The 25,823-nt window shown below is 42.1% G+C and overlaps 2 protein-coding genes across 4 annotated transcripts in view; both read left to right on the top strand.

Moving 5' to 3' along the window:
- MAP4K3 (mitogen-activated protein kinase kinase kinase kinase 3) overlaps positions 1-2,022 on the top strand; it is a 65,647-nt gene extending 63,625 nt beyond the window's left edge. For all 3 annotated transcript variants that reach the window (XM_066546409.1, XM_066546408.1, XM_066546407.1), the window contains one exon: positions 520-2,022. In XM_066546409.1, the coding sequence (XP_066402506.1) occupies positions 520-607 (88 nt within the window). In that variant the 3' untranslated portion in view covers positions 608-2,022. The remainder of the gene's footprint in view (positions 1-519) is intronic.
- Positions 2,023-5,049: 3,027 nt separating this feature from the next.
- SOS1 (SOS Ras/Rac guanine nucleotide exchange factor 1) overlaps positions 5,050-25,823 on the top strand; it is a 43,084-nt gene continuing 22,310 nt past the window's right edge. Inside the window, exons 1-8 of the mRNA XM_066546406.1 lie at positions 5,050-5,136; positions 13,388-13,513; positions 15,699-15,830; positions 16,409-16,573; positions 17,986-18,195; positions 18,640-18,783; positions 20,504-20,614; positions 20,724-20,822. Of these exons, the coding sequence (XP_066402503.1) occupies positions 5,050-5,136; positions 13,388-13,513; positions 15,699-15,830; positions 16,409-16,573; positions 17,986-18,195; positions 18,640-18,783; positions 20,504-20,614; positions 20,724-20,822 (1,074 nt within the window). The remainder of the gene's footprint in view (positions 5,137-13,387; positions 13,514-15,698; positions 15,831-16,408; positions 16,574-17,985; positions 18,196-18,639; positions 18,784-20,503; positions 20,615-20,723; positions 20,823-25,823) is intronic.

Raw genomic sequence — 25,823 nt, 5'->3', positions numbered from 1 at the left:
TCTGTGGATTAGGTTATACAGCCTCAGAGATTAACCAGAGGTGCTCACAGAAGAATCAGCTTTGTTCATCTGTGATTCCTGTGGCAAGAGGCAGAAAAACAGCTCTCAGAACTGGAGCCTGATGAATGGGTTTGCTTTGCAAAGCTCCAGGAAAGCACAAGCCCGGTAGGGGAGTGAGGGACCCTCACCAAAAGGATGAGAGGCAACAGGGATACACTGCAGCAAGGGAATTTCCAGCTGCATAAAGGGGATAAACATGATTGGTGAGGATGGTTCAACACTGTAGGCAGGAACCCAGAGGAGAGGCTCTGGGAGATCCTTGGAGACCTTGTCTGGATAAGACCAGGAGCTTGCTTTGAGGTTGGCATTGGTTTGAGGGGCTTTTGGACTAAAGGCATCCAGGGAAAGAGAAATAACAACCAATCACATGGATCCTAGGAAAGAATATTTAATTAAACCCAGGGTTGTTTTTAAATGAAGGATCACTTGACACTGTGGCTTTCTTAATTTCCATTTTAGGGTCGTGGTGCTGGAGAGCAGGCCGACAGACAACCCAACAGCCAACAGCAATTTGTACATCCTGGCAGGGCATGAGAACAGCTACTGAGAGCAGCACTGGCAGCAGCTCACTGTGAGGAGAACACTCCTGCTGCAGCAGCACTCGTGACTGGCTGGAATTGCACAAAAGCTGCAGTAACCCCACTTCAGTTACTTTATAATTTATTGTGGCATGAGAGGAAGATGAGAATTGTTTGTGGTATGGACACAGAAGCATTATGATACCACAGAAGTGCTTAATTTACTGTTATGTAATCTTTGTACATATGCAGTATTTTTCAGTGAAACTTCTTGCTGAAGCCCTACACTGACTTTCTGTAGATAGAGGTCCTCCTGTTAAGTACAAGTGTCTTACCTGTACAGATGTAAAAGTCACTGAGGATGCAGAAATTAAATTGGGGTACTATTATAAGGACGTCTCATGTGTTTATTATAAAGTGGGATTCTAGCAACAAATATAGTACATTTAGCAACACTATTGTATTTTATTATAAGTAATTTACTAATACAAATAAATATTAACTTTTAGAAATTGTAACCAAGGCTGTAATCAGATTACAATCTTGTTTTAATTTCAATACAACACACTGGTGTTCATGTTTGCACAATGTATTGAGATGTGATGTATTTAGTCACAAAGGTAAGCTGTGACTTTGTGGATATGACTTGGGCTTCAAAGTTCCTTTTTTGTTTTGTTTATTTGGGTAGATTCCTTTGTGAAACAAGCCAGTTAAACACCTGTATTTTTATATTTAATTAAAACTTTCCTTATGATTACTTCTCTATGCTTGAAAACAATACCTTATGGATGGGTGTCAGTCCCAGACTAGTGGTACCTGGCTGTAATTCTGCAATAGGTGTTTGAATTATTAGTGTATACAATGATAAAAAGTAGTTATTACTGTTTGTCTTACTAAATATTTTCATATCACGATGAAAAGGAGCAACATTCCACATTGTGGAAATGGCTCAGAGATGTTGCCATTTTGACTTTTTTTTTTTGGCCTTATAACCATTTTCACACTTTTCTTGATTTTAGGATGTTAACACATGGCCAAAATTTAGTTACTACCTCATTGAAACAATACAATGGTTACTACGCATCACGGGAACTTAGTTTTGATCAGAAGTATTTTTGATTGCTATTTTCCAATGGAGTGTGTAAATGCCAAGTTTTAAGCAAAATGCACACATTTGACTCCTTTTTTTGTATATGTTCTTTATATTTTATTGTGATAATATACACTAAAACCAAACTAAATTAAAAGTGATTTATGGCCTGCGTTATTGTTGTGATGGGTAATGCTTTGAAATATGTTCCCTAATGTATATAATGTAAAATAAATTTTTTTAACATGTTGTTGTACAATTAGATTATCACCTGCACTGATTTTCCACATAAGACTAAAATGGAACATACGGAGTTTTCAATTCTGCTATTAAATGGTTGTGCCAAACACAGAAGCTGGGCGTCTCTGAATGTATGAACAGAGGTTGCTGGAGCTCCACTCAGTTTGGGTTGGCATCAATACCCTTTTGACCTTTGGGCAGTGGAGATGTAGATTTGAGCTAAGTCTTTCCAAATTCCATCTTGTGTGCTTTCTTCCCTCCATTTCCTGCTGTTCCACTTGCAAAACAGATTTTTTTTCTTTTTTTTCAGCAGGTTTATTTTTCTGCCTGTGAGCCTCAAGCTCGCTGCTTCTGCCAGCCCCATCGTGGCTGTTCCTTGTCCTGAGTGTCACCTCACCCTGTGGGGGAAGAGGTGGTGGCATGAGCTTCACTGCTGAGCAGCTGAGTTCTCAGAAAAGCTGAGAAGTTGTGTGTGTTTCACAGCACCCTTGTGAAATCCCCAAGGGCAATTTCCATGCTGCCTCCTGTGGACTGTTCCTCACTTGGACATGCAGAAAATCACTCAGATTTAGCAGAGTGCACTACAGCTGAGGTGCTGAGAACGTGCTTCCTCCTGGGGGGGTCCTGTAGCAGCTGGGGCCAGGTTCCCCAGGCCATTGCTGAATTATAGGCACCAGAGGCTGAGAGCTATTGGTTTTTACTCTGCTTGGGCATTTTTGGTATGAGCATGCGTGCAGGGATGCAGCTGGAAAGGCTGAGGATAGAGGACAGAGCAGCAGCATGTAGGAAGAAGGGAGCATTGTGCTAGGGCAGGTATGTTTCCAGTCTATTGGTATAATCAGAACAGCTTTGCTTTTTCCATGCTGCTCTCCAGCCTCAAAGACAAGAAGTGAAGAGTTTCTGCTTTTTTTGAGGAATTGTCCTGTTGCAGGATTGTGGGTTTGGGGTTTGTGCCACAAAACTGCCTTTCCTACATCTCAGGCTGCTTCCCTGCTCTGCTGACAGCTGAGCCCAGGAGCCTGGATGTCTGGTAAATCAAAAGGTCTCCTTTGCTAGACCTGCAGCTGCCTTGAACTAAAGTTCTCCTGAGCCATGCCTGGTAGGAGCTTATGACTGGAATCCTGATGTAGGATTGGGATCAGTGTGTGGCTGACTGCTGGGAGCCCAGTCAGAGCCAGAAAACCCCATCACAGGCACCATGAGGTTACAGCAAGGCCTCTGCCATGGATGATGGACACAGCTCCTCCAACCACCTCTGTGCTTCCCTTTTCCGCCTTCTGGTCCCTTCCATGCTGGTTCATAACAATTGGAAGGAGCTGCTGGCAGGCAGGAGGGTTGATGTGACCACAGGATCAGGCACTCACCAGCCTGGCAGCCAAATCTGATCAGTGCAGGGGCTGAGTTTGGGCCTTGGGCCAAACTGAGCCTCCTTACAGGGAACAAAGGAAGCAGCGGCACTGTGTGTGTGTTACACAAGTGCTCCTGGAAGCTGGGATCACAGGGCAACGAACACTGCTTTTATCTTTTACCCGCCCATCTCTCCATGAAGTGCTGCCTGCCTGTGTCAGAAACTGGATCTGGTGACATAAAAAAGAGGGGGTTCAGATTCAAATTCTGCATCCCACAGCCCTTAACTGGAAGCAACGGCTGTGCAAGGTGAAGCACAGTGCTGGCTGCCTGCAGCTTTGCCACAGGGAGCTTGCAGTGGGTCTGGGGGAGCACAGCAATGCTGAGCACTGGTGGGGGTGGATGTGTCCCCCAGGCAGGGGACATTTCTTACACCCCACAGGGCTCAGCTTTTGCAATAGCCCTGCTGGGTTTTGAAGGATTGCATGGGAAAACAGCTGGTAAAAATAGGGAGTGTGCCCAAACTTCTTGCTTCCCTCCAAGGAAACACACCTAAAATACAGGAATGCCTGTGTCATCTATGAATGGTGTAGAAGAAGCTGTAGAAATTTGTCTGGGGAGGGAGACACCAGTTCTTTAGGACGTGTGGATACATCTCATCAGGTCCCATGGGCTTGTGCACCTTCAGGTGCTTTAGATAGCCTTGAATCCGATCTTCTCCAGCACGTGACTCTTCAGTGCCCCAGTCCCTACCTTTCCCTTCTGCAGCTCGGGCAGTGTGGCTGGAGCACATCCTGGTGGAGGCAAGGGCAGAAAAGTCACTGAGCACCTCAGCCTTTGCCACGTCTCGGGTAATGACGTCTCCCCTTTCCTTCCAGAGAGGGTCCTCATTTTTCCTAGTGTTCCTTTTATCACCCACACACCTGCAGAAGCTTTTCTTCTTGTCCTTGATGTCCCCGGCCATGTTTAATTCTCTCAGAGCTTTATCTCCTCTAACCCGATGCCTGGCTGCTCGGACAGCCTCTCTGTATTCCTGCCAGGCTTCAGCTCCTGCTTCCACCCTCAATAGGTCTCCTTTTAGTGTCTGAGTTTGTCCAAGAGCTCGTCTATCCACACAAGGCCTCCTGGAATATTTATCCAATTTCTTGTCTCAGCCGAATCCATCCTCGTGTGTCCCAGCCTGATCCATCCCCGAGTGTCCCAGCCCGATCCATCCCCGCGTGTCCCACCCGATCCATCCCCGTGTGTCCCACACCGATCCATCCCCGCGTGTTCCAGCAGACCGATCCATCCCCGCGTGTCCCAGCAGACCGATCCATCCCCGTGTATCCGACACCGATCCATCCCCACCCGTCCCGGCCCCGGGGCCACCGGCCGTTCCAAGGATCGGCCATTCGCCCTCCGGCCGGCAGGGGGCGCGCGCGGCCGCCCCGGCCCCGGCGTCACTTCCGCCAGGAAGGCCGCGGCCGCGCGTGGCGGGGCGCAGGCGCGGGGCGCCGCCGCTCCGCGCATGCGCCGCGGCCGCCGACGGAGCGGGCGAGGACGGGACCGGGGAGGCGGCGGCGCTCGCGCTCCGACCCCGCCCCTCGCGGCCCGCGCGCGACCCCCGTCCCGCCGCGCGCCCCCCCCCCGCCGCCCCCGCGAGCCGGGGCGGGGAATGCGGCAGCCGCCGCCCCCCCCCGCCGCTGCGGGCCTGCCGCCCCCGCCGGCGGCGGGGGAGCGCCGGGGCTCCCGCTGAGCGCTGCCGGCCCTCCCGCGCGGCTCCCGGCCCGTCCGGCCCGCCCCGGCGGCACCATGCAGGCGCAGGCGCTGCTCTACGAGTTCTTCAGCGAGGAGAACGCGCCCAAGTGGCGGGGGCTGCTGGTGCCCGCCCTCAAGAAGGTGAGGGGCGGCCGGGTGCCCCCGCCCCGGGGGCCCGGCCGCGGGATCGGGCTGGGCGCCGGGCGGGCCGCGGGGCTCCCCGCGCTCCGGAAGCGGCTCCGGGGCTGCCGGGGGTCGGTCGGCGCCGTCCCGCAGCGCAGGCGGCTGCCTCGGTGGGTGCCCCGGCGCGGAGGGGCCCGGCAGCCGCCCCGGGGCGATGCTCTGACAGACGGAGCCGTGTAGATAAGAACCGTGTGATGGACGCGCCAGTCCTGTCCCCCCTCGGCCCGGAGGGACGCGAGTGGTGCTGCTGCGGGTTGCTGCTGGTCTCCCTTGGTGACACGACTGGGAATAGGGGGGGCATTGTTATGAGCAGCTCCTGAGAGAATTTTTGTTAATTAGTGTTCGTGTCTAATGGCTTTTAGTTAACCTTCTCGTAGTTTAAATACCTTTTTGCTGAGAAGGCTTAATCAGGACAAACTAGCAAGTCTTGCTCCCTCAGGACGGTGAGGCTTGTGCCTGTGGCATGGAAAGAATTTATTCGGAAGAGAGGAAAAAATTGTGAGGGCTCCTCTTCCATCCTGAACCCAGAAAGTAGAAGGCTTAAGAAAAAGGTTTTCTGACACTGTTACCTGAGCTGGCTTCAGATTGCAGAACTTCACATGGTTTAGTCCTGCACGGCAGCACTTTCTGAGTTACTGTCTAGTTATAGCGATTAACTGCAACTTTTGCCTGAAAGGCTCCTTCCATGGGCTGGTTGAGAGGTCTCAGGCGCTGCAGTTGTACCCATGCAGTATTTCTTCCTAATTTCCCCTTGCAGTGTATTGCCTTTCTTCTCTGGGCATGCTCTTTGAGGTCTCCAGCATTGTGTGGCTTTGTCCAGTTCTTGGAAGTCTTTTTGCTTGTACATCCGTAGCACGTGCTGTTAATTTCTTATCCCTGGATAGTTGCTTCCTTGAAACTTCAGCACTAACCACACTTGTGGTGCTTGTGAGCGCTTGGACACCCATCCAACTGAAGCCTGCTTGGAAGGTGAAGCTACCCAAGGTCCCAGCCACAGAGAGCTTGTTCCTTTGGAGGATGGTTTACTCCATGGTGCAGCAAATGTTTGTCAGATTTGGAAGGAGTCTCAGTGCTGACAACTGGAATACCCAGAGTGAGGATTCAAAGCAAGCAAGCATTAAAAGTTTGGGATAACTTGTGACATCTGAAGTGCCAGATTTCTTCCTAGTGGACAAGCCATTTGTGAAGTCACCCTGCTTTAAAGATGCTTCCTGAAGGAGCTGGATGAATTCTGCAGTGGGAAAAGGAATTCTGCAATGTGAGGAGAAGGCCAATGAGGACAAGCTACAAAGGATGACGAGCTGGCCCTGCAAGGTACAGTTGTCTCGATTTTGTCTGCTATGTTTCTCTTTGTGGGTAGAGGGGTGAGAGGAGGCAGGTGGAATTAATTCTGAAGGCTTCACACTGAAACTTGTCACTGTCTGGCAGGTGTTGGCTCTTTTGACCTCAGCTTTTCATGAGATCACCACCTGTTTCTTACCTTCTCTCAGGCTGTTGCTACTTGCTACTGCTGTTTTTGTAAAGATAGAAATAAAGGATCTGTCCAGATTGTCACTAGCTTTACTGAGGAGCCAAATACTTGAGTTACAGCAAAACTAAATGACAGATGAAAATTTTAAATTATTATCTTACTGTCTTTTTCATTAATGGACAAACCACATTGTGTATTTTCCTAATGTGACAGAGGTACAGATAGTTTTGAGTAGGGTGTTTTGCCCTGATAAAGGCCCCTAAAGTAGTGAACCTGTCACCCCTTGCCTTGAGGTGTTCAGTCCTCTGTCGTGGCTCACAAGGCAGGTGCAGCACTGCAGCATTGCAGTCAGTGACCCCTTGGGTAGCTCACCAAAGACCTGAGCTGCACCTACAGGCCAGCACGTGGGACTGGTAAAGTGGAGAGGGTGGCAGCAATTCCCGGTGGGGTCAAAGGGCAGGACTTTCCTGGAGGGCAGCTGGTGCCTTGTGACTTTGCTGAATTGCCAGAGCATTGCTGTCTCAGGAGAGTCAGATTTTTGGAAGCTCACGTATGTCCCTTTGTTGCTAGGGGAGAACCTTTCCTTCACTTCTCCCTTAGCTGACCAGATGCTGACACTCATTCTCAGGTAGTGACAGCAGCTGAACTCCACCTGAAACCAGGTGCTTCTAGAGGCAGAACTGTGATGATTTCACAGCTGGAAATTAGACTTAACAGTTTGTGGAGACCTGTGTTGAATTAATAGGTCCATTGAGGAGAGTGGCATTTAAGTTAACGTTGTAAGAGCACATATACCAGAATGGAGTGTTTGCAGCTCTCAGGGAAAGCTGCCACACGTGGACTGAATCATTAAAATGCCATTGCCCTTTTGTAACTGTGAGCTGGCTTCTAATGCAGTGCTCAAACTACAGCCTCAGGATTGCTTTCTTAAAAAATGGGTGTTGTTGAATAATTGCAAATAGCTTTCTTTTCCCCAATGGATTATTTTGATTCTGTTTTTTATCAAGCAGCAAGCCCAAGAATACAGAGTAAGAATAAATCTCTTCCTACATCAGGCAGTTCTTAGAGGAGACCATGCCTTGTGTTTCATTAGACATGAACCTTAGCAGTAGAGCTGCATTTGCTTTGAACAGCTGCATTTGCAAAGAACAGCTCTTGTACCACTGAGATCTTAATGTAATCCCTTTTCTTCTGATTCTTCTTCAGATGCTGTCAAGATAGACTCCAGTGCACTCAATTAGGAAGAAAATGATGTCAACTGAGATTCTTCTCTGCCTGATCACAGTTATTTGAAGCTGCAAAAGAGGAGTGTTGCAGGCATCTTTGTTTGCTGGTGAAAGGCAGTAATCGTGGCGATGAGGTACAAGAAAAGGAGGGAAGAAAGAATAACAACAGGTGTCTGAAATTGTAATTGCAAGGATGAACAGAAGGTGGGATGCTGGGAGATGCTGAAGATGAAGAATTCAAGATATTTGAAACACCAGAGGTCTTGGGTACCTGGAGACAGAGACATTCAGCTTTTATTGCACCTTGGAAAACAGACTCAGGAGTGACACCTGCCATGTGATGCCTCTTCCAGCACTGGTGTTCCTCTGCTGGTGAATTTGCACACTTTATTCTGGTCATAACCTTTTGGATAGTTTTTCTTGCACATCATTCTTTATGACTTTATCTCAAGGGTAAAAGTTGTTCATGGAGCCAGAATTTCTCTGCACGTGTATGATGCACTTGTTCCTGATCCATTGGTTTAGTAGGAAGCATGTCATCCTTACTGATGGATACCTTAAGCCATTTGATCATGGAGAAAAACTAAAGAATGTTCTGCTTTTTGCATACCTCAAGTTGTTTTGAATCAGTTGAACAATTAACCAGGGGTTCTGCTGGAATTTGTTGTGGTCAGAATGATTGGACTGGTGTGGCTTGGCAGCTGAAGGGATTTGCTTCCTCAGTTAAGGTTCCTGACAGCGTGCTTCCAGGGACACCATGTATTGTCTGGACCTCTCGTGGAGCAAGAGGCATGGGAAAAGCTGCTTCAGTCACTACAGAGTTCTGTTAACAAAGATATTTCTACCTGATTTTTAATTACCTGGCTCTTCAAATTGGTGACGAACCAGTTGCCACTTCCTACTCAGAATGGCACTTCTTACTCTTAGCATTGCTTCAGAAAAGATGTTGAGCTTTCCTAATTTCTGGTCACTCTGGTTCATCTGTTCTTCTAATGGCTGTGGAGGATAAAACTAAGAACCTCCTACAGCTGAAGTCTTCACTGCATGACTTTTTTCACCTGCTTAGTGGAGCAATGTAATACTGCTGCCCTTTTGAGACATCAGCAGAAATGTTAGCAAAAATCTGAGTCCTGCATCCTTGGTGAATTGTTGCTGAAGAGTGTCCAAGACATTTGTATTTGATTTAATTTCCTGTATTTTTAATTGATCAAGGTAACAAAACATGGTCAGGGTTACCAAATGTCAGCAGAGATGTACAAGAATAAAAGAAAAAGCTTTTTAAGGAGTGCTGACTCTATAAGAACACTCATCAATGCAAGGTGTACATAAAGTACTTTGTCCTGGAGTGTTTAGTGGTAAGCTTGTCAGTGGTTTTTTTTAGTCATTGAGGGAAAATAAAGAAAGAATGTGTTGAGTGAAAATGAGAGTTACAGCATTAGTGAAGACTTTCAAAGATGCTGAATTGAAGGAAATTCTTGCCAGAATGATCTCTTCTGTTGCCAGATTTGTTTCTACGATGGATTATGTCTACTAATAATCCATTTCCAAAGGTTTAGAAAATTTTCAGTTTAGAAAACTACGTACAGTCAGTAAAGTGTCATCTTCTCTGATAATGCTTTGGAGGGTGGTTTGGCATGTTGTCTCATTACAGAACTCCTTCCATGATCAGTATGATGTGCTAAATATGATGCTTTTTTCCCTTTAGACCCTTTTTTACAAGCCCTTCAGCTGCCACCAGGGCAGACTGGCAGCACAGCCCATGCTCAGCAGTGAAGTACAATTGTTCTTTAGCAGGAATTGTTTTTTGGTTATAATGTCACTTCTTGCAGTACAGGGGTAGTCTTGCCCAGTTATGAAAAAATGATCTGTAACCTGCAGTTGATTCTTCATTTTTATTTCAGTTTGTTACATAGCTTTAGAATTACTTCCTTTAGAATTCCTTTAGAATTGTTTCCTTTTGTTATGCTGTCTTCTGAAGCTGCTGGAGCTTCTGCTGCTCCTGATGGACTCAGGTCTGATATTGTTTTTGGAAGCTGCAGGATTTGCCTGGTGTGTTCTATATTTAAAAGAGCACCTGTGAACCTGATTGTGTTGATTGTTAATGATTATTTGGGAGCATAAAGCTGGTGTTTATGTAATGTGAAGCTGCTTTAAGAAGTTTCTGGAACTAGGATTTTTCATCCTGAACTGAATTTTTCAGCGAGCAACCTGTTAGGCTTTTTCTCACGGCCACTGAGGAAGAGGTAACTGAAAACTGTTCCTGAGGATGTATCACTCAGATTGTTAAATTCACTGTGTCTTCCTTCCTTGTCTATTATCAAACAGCTCTTTCTAGTGCAGAACAAGCTGTTGAGTGTCACTCTGTGCTGGGGTTTGGGTCATCTTGTGACCAGCCTAGGAGTTGTTGTGTTGGACCTGTTGGGAGACCAAGCCTCTGTCTGACCCAAAGCTGTTAGATCTGCAGTCTTTGAAATGAAATGTTTCTCAGGGTTTGGTTTAAAGTTCCTACTGCTCCCCATGAGGCTTGTGGGAATGTTTATATTCTAATTTATTATGGAGAGTTTGAAAAAAAAATGGTTTGAGAAGACTTTATGTAGAATAAGCTGCTATGGGTTATTAAGTAAAGATCAGCTATATTTGTACTATACATTAATCACTTCCTTCTTTGTTGTTGATTTCGTTGGCTTTTTTCTGCCAGTTTAGATTTATGGCTGCCTAATTTTTAAGGTCTTGCTGTTCCTAGTAGAAATCCTTTGCTTTTGTGGATTTTAAGGGAAGAGGACAAAAAAGGCAGGGAGGAAAAAAGCCATGTGTTCATATTGTAGCATTTTCTTTAAGTGATATAATTATATATTTTTTAAGCAGGCACTGTTTGTCTCTGCTGATGTTCTTAAGCAGATCCTGAAAAGCTGTTCAAGAAATGCTGGCTCTGCTTATCTTTAAATAACGAAAACTCTGGCCATTTCTCTTTGGAGAATTAGGAAAGATTGAGAAGATTGGATATTCAAAAAGTGAATACATGAGTTGAGTGAAAACACCCATAGTGGCAGGGATTTGTAGCTGATGTAGGTTGTATTTGCCCTTTGGAATTTATGGGGTATTTTGAAGATTTGAAGCTTGTTTTAAAAGTTTTTAAACTGCTTTTTTAGTAATTTCCTTATCATAAGTATGTAGGAGGGAAGGGAACGGTTCTGTCATTATTTAAGGGAGAGGTTAAATGTTTAGATTAGAATCTGATCTAAACATCACAACACTTCAGAAGTTGTTAGTCTGTTTTTATCATGTGTTTTCCTGTGTTTTCCTAAGTGGGATTGAAGGATCTGGTGGGATTCTAGCCATACTCCCCCTTTTCAAGGGTGATAAGGCAGGGTGGCCCAGGTTTTTTAATTTAAAATCTGAGATGACTTTATGAGAAAGATGGAAAGCCCCTGGTAATTCGATCTTCTCTTTTTTTTTGAAACTAATCATGTGATGGTTTATGCTAACAGATGTTCCCATTTCTTGTCTTCTTTTACTAAATCTTGCATCTTACCCAGTCTTGCATCATGTCTTAGATAATGGACTTGGGACTTGCACTGAGTACCCTCAAATAACACTCTGTCATTCTCAGTCTGAGCCTTTGGGTACTACAGTAGTGCAGATACTGAAATTACACATTTCTGTGATAACTGTGCACCAAACCATGCTGTACTTTTCCTTGTTAGTCTGGTTGTTTTCTTTTGTTCACTTGCATGACTTTGAACCCTAACTGGTACTGTCACGTAGCAATGAAGGTTATTTACCATCTACTTAATATAGATAAGCTGTGTTGGCAAGCCACTGGCAACTCATGATGCTTTCTTCTGCCAAGGTGGATGTTCTGTTAAAGTGGAGCTGGGCAGTGGCCTTTGGGAAGGATGTTGTCACTGTCCCCAGACAGAAACGCTTAGGGAAAATGAAACTTTTATCTCCTGAACTCGGAGTAGGTTATCATTGTTGACTCTGTTTTGGCTGACTGTGGATAGTGTTTCAGGTTATGGCCTGATGTGGTATTTTTGTTTGTTTGTTCTTATTCTTATAGGCTGTGTGTTACAGACCAAAGGAGTTGTAATGAGGTGATTAAAGTCTGGTCTGTTTTCTAAGTAAAGGAGAAAATTTCTTCATCACTCCAGTTCATCATGCTCTGTATTTTTAGAGTGTTTTTGTTGCATTGACTTGGTAATTTAACACTTCTTGAAATACAAAGTTCTGGAGTATAATACAGGGACACTGTAACACAAATCTGTTCAGTTCTGCTTTTAAAAAAGCGCACATTAAAGGCAGCATTTGCCAGACAGCTCAGATCAGCTCTGCTCTTTAAGAGAACACTTTGGCAAGTCTGTAATTTCTGGTGTTAAGGTGTTCCAAGCTGGTACAGTATTTCAGATGTCAGTGTTTGAATTGTAAATAATGTTTGGGACTGCCTGGCATGCTGTTATTCATGTAGCTCCACAAACACACTCTAGCTGTGCATAGTGAAGTTCTTAGGAAAAGTGAAACTGTTGGCATAATCAAAATAGTTGTATTAGCTAGTCAAATGGAGAGAAGTTCTTCTGTTCTATTTTTGCCAGACTGCTTTTAAGTTTAAAAAGCAGTGACTTCTGGAGGTGTTTTTTAAGACCTGCTGAATAAGGGTGTGCAGTCTGCAAGAAGCCAAACGCGTGATCCAGCGCATTTGAATCCCAGCAGCAGTTAAGTGAGCACCAGGACTATGCCCAGACATGAAGCTTTCAGACTAATGAGTGCCTTAGCAGGCAGGTGGATTTCTGTTTGAGGCTGTTGTGTGTTTGAACTTCATAACATTTAGTTCTTGCTATAACTGCAAACAGGAATTAAGACTCAGGTGTGAAATTAAATAATTATGGCAGCATTATTTGAATATAGACAGGGGTTTAACATTTGGATGAGGCAGATTGTTGGGTTTTGCTTCAGAGTTGTTAGGCTCTCATGTTAGTGATTGAGAGAACTGAAGGTATTTTGAGTTGTGTGCAGGGGAACAGTAAAATGATGAAATTGGGGCTTGACAGATGCATTGCGAAAGTCAGCTGTCAGCTTGCTGTGGCATAATATTTGCCATCGGTTTAGAACTGAGATTAAACTGTCTGTTTAAGCTCTGAAGCACTGAGCTTTGTGTACCTGAAATTTGTGTACCTGGGTAGTTAAATCTGTGCTAATTTGTGAACTACAGAAGTGCAAAGGAAAACTATACCTCAAGTTTCAGAAGTTACATGACTGTCTGGAAAAAAAATGGAATGAGCATTTTCTTGACATTAAATACAATTTATAGTGATTTGAGTACATAAAGCATTTGAGATTTTTATTTCTGTCAGGTGCGAGGGTTTCACTCAGGTTTGTCTGTTGGACCTTAACAGAGCTACATTATTGTATTTTTCTGGGCTGTTTGGCTTGGGTTTTGTCATCTTTTTTTTCTGCAAGTAAAGCATGTAGTTTGGGGAAGAACAAAACTCAAATCTTGAATTCTTCTTTCCTTTAGGTTCAGGTGCAAGTCCATCCTAAGCTTTCCTCTACTGAAGATGCATTGCAGTATGTGGAGGAGTTAATTCTTCAATTGTTAAATATGTTGTGTCAAGCTCAGCCAAGAAGTTTTCTGGATGTAGAGGTATAGAGAACACTTATTACACATGTTATTGCAAATAATTTGAACTATTACATGAAAGCTGCTATATTAACCATTTCACAATGCAAAAAGGAAACCAGTAATTATGTATCTTTATGTAGCACAGCCTTCCGCATAAAGCCTACTGAGTTCCCTAATAGCTCATTTTCATATCAATTTAATTTTTTGTTCAATGCACAGCAAAACTGTCTGTGTGCTGTATTATTTTCAGTAGATGGTGAGTGTACGTTTTGTGCAAAAAGCTGACTGGTTCCTTTCAAAAAACCTTTTTGTTTTCCCACTGATATTGTATGCAAACTACAGCTGCTTAGTCTGAGGCTCTGTGCTGCTTTTTCAGCATGGTAATTTAGGCTGATATATCCCCTGCTGTCCCAGAAATTAAAACAAAAACAGTTCAGTCACTTTTTCAGAAGGAGTTTAGGAACACTTCTTTCCTCTGTACAAAGACCTCATCTCTTACCATTGCCTCTTCAAAGATCTACAACCTCTGCTGCTCAGCAGAGCAGCTTGATGTTTAAGAAGAGAGATTGAGCTGAAGAGTTTTCCATCTGAGGAACAAATTAGTGAAGCTGTATCACTTAAATTTGTTGGACCATGAATACCTTGGTAGCACTTGGTGCTTAACCATGATTTAAAGATTTTGGTGCCAGGCCACAGAGTCTGTGTGTCTGTTGGTTTCCAGTGCTTGGCGCCAGGGCCCGTGCCAAGTGACTTCCTCACGTTCTGAAGAAAGTGGACTAATGGCAAATAAAACCTCACTCACAAAAAAACCTTAAAAATGTGGTTGTCTTAGAGCTCAAGATTGATGAATTTCATTCTTCCTCTTCTGTTTTGAGCACTGACACCTCCAGTGGTGTTCCAGTGTCCTCTTTAATGGCTGACTTGTTTTGCAACATCATTCTGGTCTGGCAGCTCAAGAGACGAGAGCTTTGGGGAAGGTTGTTTAATGCTGTTTTAAACAACAATGACAAAAACCTCGACACAAAGTGTTGTATTATGAGTCTTATGGCTGTGAAGGCAGGAGAAATATAAAAAGTAGAGACAATCAAGCAACCACCATTGCTGTTCATGCACAGTGATGCTGTTTTTAATTATATGGTCAAACACATTCCTTTTTCCTCTGGGACACCTTCCTTGTTCAGTCAACACACTAGGAGTGTGAATTGGTATATTAGATAGGTATTAGATAGTGAGTCAGACTTTTTTTTGGTAGGACCTCGCTTTCCTTTTGCCAAAGTGTTGTGAAGAAATAAAAAAGCCTGCACGTGGGAAAGTTGGGTATTACCTTTAGAGAATAGTACTCTGTCACTTTTTTTTTTGTTAGAAAGTTTTTGTTTGTGTACTTTTTCCTGTGCCAGCTCTCTGTAAGTGGTCATTAACTTCATCTTCCTCATTTCATGGTTACTCAAACAGGAGCCATATTTACGTAAGTGAGCACTCACAACTGAAACAGTCAGTGGGAACTGTGGTCTGAAAAAACAAAATGTAAAATTATGTGAGAAAGTAAATTTCTGGCATCTGTGGATACTAGGGCTACCAAAAAGAATGGTGATGCTTTTAAACCTCCAGAGACCTGTGTGTGAGTTCCAGCAGGAGAGTTGTTCAGTGCATGGGAGTCTGCAGGTGTCCTGAGGCACTGCTGGAAGGAGTAAATAAACTGGGCCGTGTCTGGCCCACCTGTAGCCTGAAACTGGTTTAGAATATGTGGGTGCTGTTGGACATTTTCTTCTCCTCTTATGTTCATTGTCATCATCAGAGCAGTTTGCATGTGTTCAGACTGGACCATGTGCTGATCAGTAAAGGCAAAACAAAAAGCCTGTTATCATTTCATTCAGTGACCATCCTGTGCAGGGAATAAAGTGTCAGATATATAGTCATGTATTCAAAGATGAGGCATGGGCGCAAGGAGAGCAAACTGTGCCTTCAGTTGCAGCTTAATTCTTAAATTTTGAGCAGTAGATAATACTCTGAAACAGCCTTATGCACATGGTGAGCAGCATGTACCAAAATGATAACATTTACACATCTTGTATAAGTTTTTATAGTTGAAATACAAATATTAGCAACCATTTCTTTAAGTAATAGAAAGGAGTTTGTTAACACAGTTACATTGCTGAGATCATTCAGATGGTGCATTTATTCCTTGGTCATGTTTTCTTGTCTTAAGGATCGTGTCCAAAAAAGTTTCCCCCATCCTATTGATAAGTGGGCAATAGCTGATGCCCAGTCTGCTATTGAGAAGAGGAAACGAAGGAATCCGTTGTCTCTTCCGGTAGAGAAAATCCATCCCTTATTAAAGGTAAGCAGTGATGGAGTCTTTGAATTCAGAATGCAGTTAGAGGTCAACCTCTTGGTTTCATGTAATGGCTGTGTGCTGCCTGAACTGTGAACTAAAAGAATTAAGAATATCTGTGTTTGTTGTGTAGTTCTAAGTGTTCCAGTTAATGGAATATATTTATTTCTGAGTTAAAAATCACTCAATTCTCTCTTGGACAAACAAGGCCAAGAACCCATTGCATAAGTTTGATTTTTTTGTGTTTCATTTTCCATGACTAAGAAAACACTCAAGAAACTTGTGGAAATAGCCCTAAATGTTTAAATTAGGTTTTTGGGACAGTTAGTTGGCTCTTGGCACTTGCACATTTAATAGAACAGCATCTCCAATATGACTGTTTCTTCTCGAGGCCTAAACACTCCTGTAGGCATACGCAGCCTCTTTCTATTCCTAAAATAGGCTGTGGGTATGTGGTGAAGCTTTATTGAGCAGGGTTTTAAGCTTACTGACTGGTTTGAGTTGTAATCTACAATGTCTGTTTCATCAATGGAGTAACAGTGGAATGCTTTTTTGTTTTCTTCTTTTGTTTTTTTCCTTTTCAGGAAGTTCTAGGCTACAAAATTGACCACCAAGTGTCTGTTTACATAGTAGCAGTATTAGAATACATTTCTGCAGACATCTTAAAACTGGTTGGGAATTATGTGCGGAATATAAGACATTATGAGATTACAAAACAAGATATTAAAGTAGCAATGTGTGCTGATAAGGTAAGCACAACTCTGGTTTGTCAAGTTAACAAACAACTAAATCTATAGGTAATTTTGAGTGGACAACATCTTTTTCTTAGTGAGTACATGGAATATTATATCTTCTAAGAAGAAATTAGTGTCATAAAATATGGTTCCAGTAATGGAACAAAACTACCAGAAAGCTAATTGAGCTTATAAAGCTCTTGCTTATGCTTGTTAAATCTCTCTTTCTCTTGATTGTACCTGCCTAATGTCAGCAACATGTGAATACTTTAAAAATTACTGTAAAGCAGCACTAACTTTAGACTGTACTTCACATAAAAAGTAGTGTTTCAGTGGGTAAAACAAAACCCCCATCTCATTAGCATCTCAGCTCAATTTTCTTTGTAGTGAGATGTGGGCCTGGTGAATACAGCCTAGAATCTCCTAGCAATGTGCTAGAACTCTATCTGTGAAGGAAAGTTAGAAATGGTGGGGTCTCCTTGAATACTTGGATTATTCTGTGTGATTTCCTACAGTAGTGATGCTGTAATGTCCCCTTCCCCAGAATTAGTTAGGATTCTCATTTTAACCCAAGTTCTGTGTACAGTCACTGACTCTGAAACATGAATCACCTTCTGTTCTTAGGGCTTCAGAAGTTGGGCTTCATGCAAAATGTCCTGCATTTTTCTGCTTGTAGAGAGTCATTGTAATGAGTCCTGGCTCACACCCCACATTTGGAGGAAGTGTTCAGTGATCCACTTTTCTTGAGAACTTTACATTACTGATTGCTTGGTAAATCTTGCTTGGGTATGAATTGGCACCTCTGGTAGTCAATGTTTAGAGTTCCTGTTGTGTGTGTAGTTCTGCAACAGGACTAGTTTCTGAAGCTGCTGCCCTTCCTCAAGGGTTCATTTTAACAAGAGAGCTCAGCAGTTAAGGACAGAAACTGGGCCATGTGCAGCCTGTGGACAGGCCAGTGTTCACTGCAGATAGATCACAGGGTTCTGAGCATGATCATGTGTGAGTTCCTGGTGAAGCTAAAGCTGAAAAGCCAAAATACACACAACTTTTAACTTCAGCGAATATCTTCAGAAACTTAGGTTGTGTACTGCTGATTCAGAGCAATAGAACACAGCTAAATGCTAATTGGTTTTGTGTACTTCACCTTTTAAAATTGTAATTGATTTTAGGACCATGTTCTTGGAGAGATGCCTGGATTGGTCTGAGTGACTGGGAGTCTTCAGAAATTGCCACTGCAAATAATGACTTGCAAATTCATAGCAATGGATGTTGGTTTTGTAATGCTCACCTGATTGCAGTGATAATACATCAATCTTATTCCTCATCAGTCTGATTTCATGTGAATAATAGGCTGTATTTATTGGTAACTTAGTAGTCAATCTCGAGAAGGTTCTCATTTTGCAGATTTCCCTCTCTTTGCTGCCTAGGTATTAATGGATATGTTCCATCAAGATGTAGAAGATTTAAGTGCACTAACTTTATCTGATGAAGAACCCTCCACCTCAGGGGAGCAAACCTATTATGACCTAGTGAAGTCATTTATGGCAGAAGTTCGACAGTATATAAGGGAACTGAATCTCATTATCAGAGTTTTTAGAGAGCCATATGCCTCCAACTCCAAACTGTTTTCATCTCATGTAAGTATTGTACAAACCACAAACACAAAAGGCACCTCCTATCATATCTATAAATATAGGTGGATACTTCCCAAACTTAACTTGTTGAGTCTAATGTATCAGTAGTAGAAAAAGCACTTTTCTTGAGTTCTGATATGGAAATAGTAAAAGAGCACTTGCAGGTTTTGTAGGACTGTGGAAGAAACCTTCCCATTTACTTATGTTCACTTACAGGTCTGTAATTTTGATATCTGTCACTGCTCTTTGTCATGTTTCAGTAATGTACATTTGATATATTTTTATATATTCATTATTTTTCAAATACATTTTATGATTTTACATAAATCACAGAAAAAATATATTATAAAATTACTGTAAAATCTTGTTCTATTTAAGGAAGTTCTTGACTTTCACATCTGAACAGAGTAGCTTTGTATGTTTGACTTTTGTCTTGTTTTGTTGCAGGATGTGGAAAATATATTTAGTCGTATATCAGACATCCATGAACTTAGTGTGAAGTTACTGGGTCATATAGAGGACACTGTTGAAATGACAGATGAAGGTAGTCCTCACCCACTAGTAGGCAGCTGTTTTGAAGATATGGCAGAGGTAAGAGAATGGTGTTGTGGGTTTTGGTGGGTTTTTTTGCTATTCATATTTTATTACTTGCAATTAGATTTCTGTTCCAGCTGGCTTTCTTCAGTTTCAGATCTCTTCTTCCAACCCCACTGTGATGAAGGGACTGTCCATTTTTTAAAGTGCTCTTTTTTAGTCTCTAAATCTCAGTTTGTAGAGTGGCTGTTTAAAGTTCAGAGAGTGGAGGTGAAAAAAACTCAACACTGATGAGGAGGTTTCTGTAAAACTAGAAGCTGGTCAGCCTCTCCTTAGTGCCTGAGAAGATCAGCACATCTTCCTGGACTTCACATCCAGCCATGTGAAGGACTAGAAGGTGGTTGGCAGAAGCCAGCACAGATTTCCAAAGGACAAACTGTAGCTGTCCAGCTGACTGTTTTCAGTGGTGGCTGTGTCCATGGACAAAGGGAAGAGCAGTTATTATCTCTTATCTGAACTAAACAGGGCCTTCAGCACAGTCTGTCATAGCATGGGGGAGATTCAGCCTAGCTGGTTGGATTGTAGAACGTGGGCAGTTGGCTGAGCTGTCAGGTTTTTAAAGGATTGTTATCAGCAGCACAAAGGTCACCAGCATTCCTCAGGGTTTGATAGTGTTTAATTTCTGTATTGGTGTTGTGGGAGGAGGTCTGCCTCATCTAGTTGGTAGGTGCTGACAAATTGTGAGGGGACACACAGAAGGACAGAGCTGCTGCTTGTGGGACCTGACAGGCTGGAGAAACGGACCTATGGGAGCCTCCTAGGGCTGAGTAAAGGCAAACATGAAATTCTGCACCTAGGAACAAATAACCCCATGCAATGTCTCAGCTGAGGAGCAGCACTGCTTGCCAGGGCTGGGAGATCCTTGGAGATGGATGTGAAGGCTAACTAGCTCCTGGGTTGTATTAGGGAATGTGTCACTGGCAGTTCTGTGTAGAACTTGAGACCAAATCTGGTGTACTGTGTCTGGTTCTGGGCTTTCAGGATAGGCAAGATAGACTTGTAGTGAAGGTTGCCATGATGATTAAGGAGTTGAGGCCCAGGATGCAGAAAGAGGGTTGAGACTGCTGGGTTTGTTGATTCTTGAGAAGGCTGAAGCAGGAGACCTTATTGCTGTCTTTAGTTACCTGAAAGGAAGGTGTGAGGATGGCCAAGGCAGATTCTTCTCAGTTGTGAACTGAGAGATGAGTGAGAGAACATGAAAATGGCAAAAAGATTAATCCTGATTAGATACTGGGGGGAGAGGGGGACATTTGCAATGAGAACAATTGAACGTTGGGATAGGCTGCCCAGAGAGGTTTTGGTGCCTCTGTTCTTAGAGTTAGAACTCAACAGGATGAGAGACCCTGAGCATTCTCAAGCCAGCTTGAATGATGGATCTGTCTTTGGCCCTGAGGTGGGCACTGCTTTGAGCAAAGAACTGGACCAGTTGACTTCCAGAAATCTCTTTTAGGCTGAATTAATCCACAAGTCTGTGCACGTAAAAGTATGGATTCTTCTCTATAGGTGTTTTGGGAAAAGTGTGCAGAAAAGTCTCTCATGTGTAGTATATGTATTTTCTATAAGAAATATGGAAGTTTAGCTGTTAAATCAGTTTTGTAAACTGATGGCATGCCCACCCATGGCAGAGGGGTTGGACCTAGAAGATCTTTAAGGTCACTTCCAACCCAAGCCATTCTGGGATTCTGTGATTGTAAAGTTATTCTGTGTCTCTTTTTAGGAACTAGCATTTGATCCATATGAATCATATGCACAAGATATTTTACGACCCGGGTTTCACGATCATTTTCTAAGTCAATTGTCTAAGCCAGGAGCAGCATTTTATTTACAGGTAACTTGCCTTTAAATAAAGCATGTTGTTGATATTACTGTGTTAATTACATTGTCTTATTGCTTCAGTACATGTATTGTTTTAAGACTGAAACTTATTTTGTTTCTAGTCAATAGGTGAAGGCTTTAAAGAAGCTGTTCAGTATGTTCTACCCCGGCTCCTCCTCGCCCCTGTTTACCACTGTCTTCATTATTTTGAACTGCTAAAAGTAAGAATATTGTGTAAATCTGATGTGTTTGGAGATTTTGGGGTTTTTTTCATGGTTCTCAGTGTTAGGTGAGAGCTTTGGATGCTCAGTTAATTGTAAAATATTTTACTAGAATGTGAATAATAAAACTGCTGTGTTGAGAGAAAAGCAGGCTGTGTGCTCTGCAGGTGGATGCTAGAATTAACTGAATATCAGCTGATAATTATTTCTGTTAAATTATCTATCAGTCTAGAAAGCAGTAGAGATCTACACACTCATATTCTTGGAATGACTGTTTCAACAGAGTTGGGAGGTGATGGCACATGGCTGTATTACAGAAAATGTCAAGCTGTTACTTTGTAAATTTGAAATCACAGCAAGATTCCCCTTCAGACTTCATTTTATTTTAATAAAAGCTTCAGTGTTCTTGCAGTGCACTTCCCACAGGATTGTAAAGGTGATATCTTTCCTTCAAAGGGAAGGCTTGGTTAATATTTATACTTGGGCTATTTGTAATTAGACCTTGCATTGATAGGGTAGCAATAACATACACATATAATAGCTGCAGAATGTTACTCTGGGTCACTTAACAGTATTGCATAATGATCCTTAAGGACTGTAAAGCATTTTGAGGAAAATGTTCCCATAGGAGCTTCTTTTGGGCTTAATGGAAATTCATAAGCTATACAGTGTTCCAAAGAAGTATTTATGAAAATTTGGATCAGAAGTAAACAAAAAAACTAGCAAACAAAAAACCAAAACAATTTTAAGAAATGCGTTGTGTTTCCTTGAATGTTTGGTTGGTTGTCTTTGGATAAGCCAGTAGTTCATCTTTGAGCATAAGCGTCTACAGTTGTAACTTCATTTTTATTGATTTAGATCTACATGTACACCTTTGGCACGTAGTATGTCTTGTATAACATGCTTTTTGAAAAACTTTGGGATGTGTGCCTGATCTGTTTGTCTCATTCATGGGTTTGGTCTGACTTCAGACATCTTTAAAATATGAAGCATTTCCTTTCATGGCAGTCCATTGGAAGTGAGGTTTGACACAGCTTGTTTGCATTTTGTACAGTAAACGCCTGCACAGACATAAGGTGTCTCTGCTCACACTGTTACCTCACAGTCTCAAAATGCAGTACTTTGCATACTTCATGTGAATATGGCACTGTATTACCTAATGGACAAAGCATGAAGGATTAGGGCTGTCTGACACCCAGCCATCCGGCCTTGCTTCTTGCCACTGGCAATTTTAGGGTGGAAAGGAGAGCATGTGTGCCTATGGAGCAGGGAGCAGCCCGTGTTTGCCTTTTCTAGGGCAGGCTGGAGTCTAAGCTGACCCCTCTCCTCCAAAGTTTATCAGTCTTTTTGCAACTCATGACCTCTGCTTCGGGAAAAATTCTTCTTTTCATATTCACGCTCTACACACACAAACGCACAGAGCTCCTCTACCCTGTGTCAGTCTGATATTATTGTGCTGGATTTTATTCTGTATCTGATAATAAGCTCCCAGGTTTTCTTCCCACCGTGTTGCACATGTCACGTTTTAGTTGGACACCTGTCACTGTGGTCTGTCAGCACACACATGTCATGTACACAGAATAGGCAATGAGGGATAATAGGAGCACATGAAGAGAGAGGTGTCAGCTCTGGTGGCAGCATCTTCAGCTGTCAATGAGTACATCAATGTGCAATTCAGTATGAATCCCTGCCTCAAATAGTCTATGCTAGCAGTTGCATTTTCTTCCTTATATCTGAAATCTTTGAACAGAATCTTTGAACAGGTTGATTTTTATCTGCCACAGAAGGATATTTGTGCAATTATATCATCCTGATAGTTCCACTGATACAAGGTATTGAATTATCTTGTGTGGTGAGAGGCCTGAGTTAGTGATTGCAAGCATGTCTATGAATAATCAAGTTTAAAATACTATGAAAATGGACCTCTGGTTATGAAGAGACAAAATGTTGGCAAAGTAGCAGGTGGAAAAAAAATTTGATTTCTCTTGAATATAGATATATGTAAGGATAGAGAGGTTAGCATTTATCTTTGAGCTGTGTTGTATAATGTTGCATATTTTGAAGTAATCTATTTTAAATGCATTTCAGTTACCTTCTAACCATCCAGACTACAAAAAAAAAAAAGTAAATTTCTGTTCACTAAAGGTTATCCTATTTAGAAACTAAAGCCTTCCTGAAGTTGGACAGGGTACCAGGAATGCACAAATGCATGTTCTATTTTTAGCTGAATCTTCTTGCTGTTACATTGTTGGGTAATTACCATTGGACTAAGGGCTGTGTTTTCCTTCACCCAACCTGAAAGTCCTCAAACTTTATATAGGAACTATGTAAAATAGCAGCTTTGTGTGAAACTGCACTTTTCTGCAGGTGTTCAGCTAATAAATGAGCTTTCCTAAATCATAGAATCATTATTATGATATTTAGTAATTGAAGAATGGGTTTTTCAAGACCTTTGAATTGAATTGGGCACTGTTTCAAATGGTACACATTTGTATGCATGTATGATACTCTTTCATTGGGTGAATAGATTACTTTAAAGTTCTTTCTTTTCCAAGTAGAAATGCTGCAAAGCGTATATAAACTTTGCTTATATAAAACAATATATTTTGGGCAACAAGAGAACTTGGTAGGGATTTTGTGTGGTTGGGATTTTTTTAAGCCAAGTGCAGACTTGAGTCCCATGACTTAGGAATGGTAACTATCATCTCTTTGCTAATATATTTTAATATTTTAAATTAATGCTAATATTTTAAAATATTTCTATTTTAATTGGAATTCTATCTATAGTATACTAAAAATCTAAAAGATTTTTTATACTAAAAGAAAGGATACTTTCATTTCACAGCAGCATATATTATGTTTGTTTTTTTTTTTTCAAACTTTGTTCTTAGATGATGAGTAACTTTTCAAGTTTTACTGACTGGCAATTCAGCTCAAGTAAAATACTCCTCAGTTGAACTTTTTTGTCTTCCTCTTCCACCATGCTAATGGTAAAAATAATAATTTTGGTTTGGCAAGGTCTTTCAAGATGATAACCTCTCCCTTTCCCAACCTGTTGGTATTAAATTTGTTACATGTTGCTGAAGAAGGCACAAGGTAGTACAGTGTTAGTTTAGGACTAGGGGATTTCAAGTTTGATCCTCTGAGTTTCTTGCTGTGTGTTTTATTGGGCAGCACATCCAAAAGTGTTTTGGGCTTTGACTTCACTTTGATTCTCAGCCTTGTTTCACCAGTGTCCTGTTCCAGAGTGTAACAAATCGAGTGAATTTGGTTTGGAGTGCCATCTGTAAGTGGTGTAACCCAGCCCAGGGTGGAGAATCAAAGTCTTAATTAGTTGAACTTTGTCAGTCTGCTAAGGTTTTACAATATCTGCAATTATAGATCATTGTCTCACAACACTGTCTGGACTGCTTGTCTTCAGTAAGAGCACTGTGGTTAGCAGGTTCTGTTGCTTTAGTCAATTTGCAAAGTATCCCTTAATTACTGTTAAAACCAGTAAATCATGGACTTGAAAGCTGTCAATTATTTCTAGAATGTATTCACTTAATATCAGCACAAGATTTTACTTCCTGAAATCACTTTTTCTTCAGTGCTTCTTTCCAAGGACAGCAACTTGTATGCACAGTACCATTTGAAATAAATAAAAAGCAGAAGTATTAAAGTTTTCCATATCTCTGTGTATGTAGCTGCAGATGTGGATGACTTATTACATCCACTGGAGATAATGTGTAGTTCTGGGTCTCTGTGACAGATGGAGGTCTGTGTGTTAAATAAAGAAAGTGTAGCTTGACCAAACTGTTGCTAATGTGTGATAAGGACTACCCAGTGTATTTGGGTGTTTTTTAGGGGAAAAAGCTGGGGTGATGTAAAATTTGGATTGAAGTCTAAGAAGAGGTTTCCTAGAATGTGACAGTAGGTAAAAAATTTAGGAAACTTCATATTGTTAAGCTAAGACTAGTGTTACAACTGGAATGTTGTAAAGGTACAGGAGTTGTGTCATGGGGTAGAAGCCAGAGTTGATTACAGCCAGGTGAAATGAGGAAATGAGATTCTGTATTTACTTCTTGCTTGTGGGGTTTCATTGACAGTATTTCTATTTCTTTTCTCCTTTAAGTGGTAGTGAGTTTATGGCTTAAGTCAGTTGTGGGTTCATCAGCCAAAAGGGAGAAGTTGAAAGGGGAAAAAAAAACTTTGTCACACATTTGTGGGTGTGTGTGCGCTTTTCCCAGAAATTTGGCTATTGTTAATTGAATTAATTGGTCCTTAGTTTTCTTTCTAGCTGTGGCACTCATTGATGTGTTTCCTGTGTTTGCATCAGATGAGTCTATGCACATGGGTGTCACTTCATTTGTCAGTGATTTATGTCATCTGTTGTGGAGGTGTAATGGGGCTGCATGTTTTGCTTCGTAGGGTTTTTTCCTTACACACAGGATGTATCTGAGATTTTGAGAAGCAGATGTCTCTTTCCAAGAAATTTTCTAATAATTTCTAATACTCTTCTTTCCTTCCTAAATAGGTACCTCTGAGAATATTTTTTTCTATTATCCCTCTAAAACTGCTTTTCCGCAAAAACTGGATAAAATATAACAAAAGTGAGCATAAAATATTCCTTGTGACCCTTTGCCTTCCAGTCCCCAGTGGCACTTGAGCTGTGTCAGTCAATCCTGCTGGCCCTGTAACAGCAAAGGCTGTACTTTGATCCCTTGAGGCAGGAGTAGGATGTCACAGGGCCAGACTTCTTTGGGAAGTCAAATGAAGCACATCCTGAACTCCAGACTTGAGACTTCACTTGCGTGTTTAACCGTAGGGTTCCAAAGTCCTGTTTTCTAATCAGTTTTCCAGAGCCACCTGCGTGGCAAATGCTCTGTAGTCCTGTGGGAGTTAGAAGAGCTCTATTAACTGATTTGTTCCCACTTTTCAGGGGCTGCTGTTAGTGATGGTAGAGAGCACTTCAACTTCCATGGCAGCAGCTTGTGCTGAACACCCAAGGCCAAACTCCCA

Source organism: Molothrus aeneus, chromosome 3, assembly GCF_037042795.1.
Source record: "Molothrus aeneus isolate 106 chromosome 3, BPBGC_Maene_1.0, whole genome shotgun sequence".
In the NCBI taxonomy this organism is placed as follows: domain Eukaryota; kingdom Metazoa; phylum Chordata; class Aves; order Passeriformes; family Icteridae; genus Molothrus; species Molothrus aeneus.
This window is presented reverse-complemented; position numbering and strand designations above follow the sequence as displayed.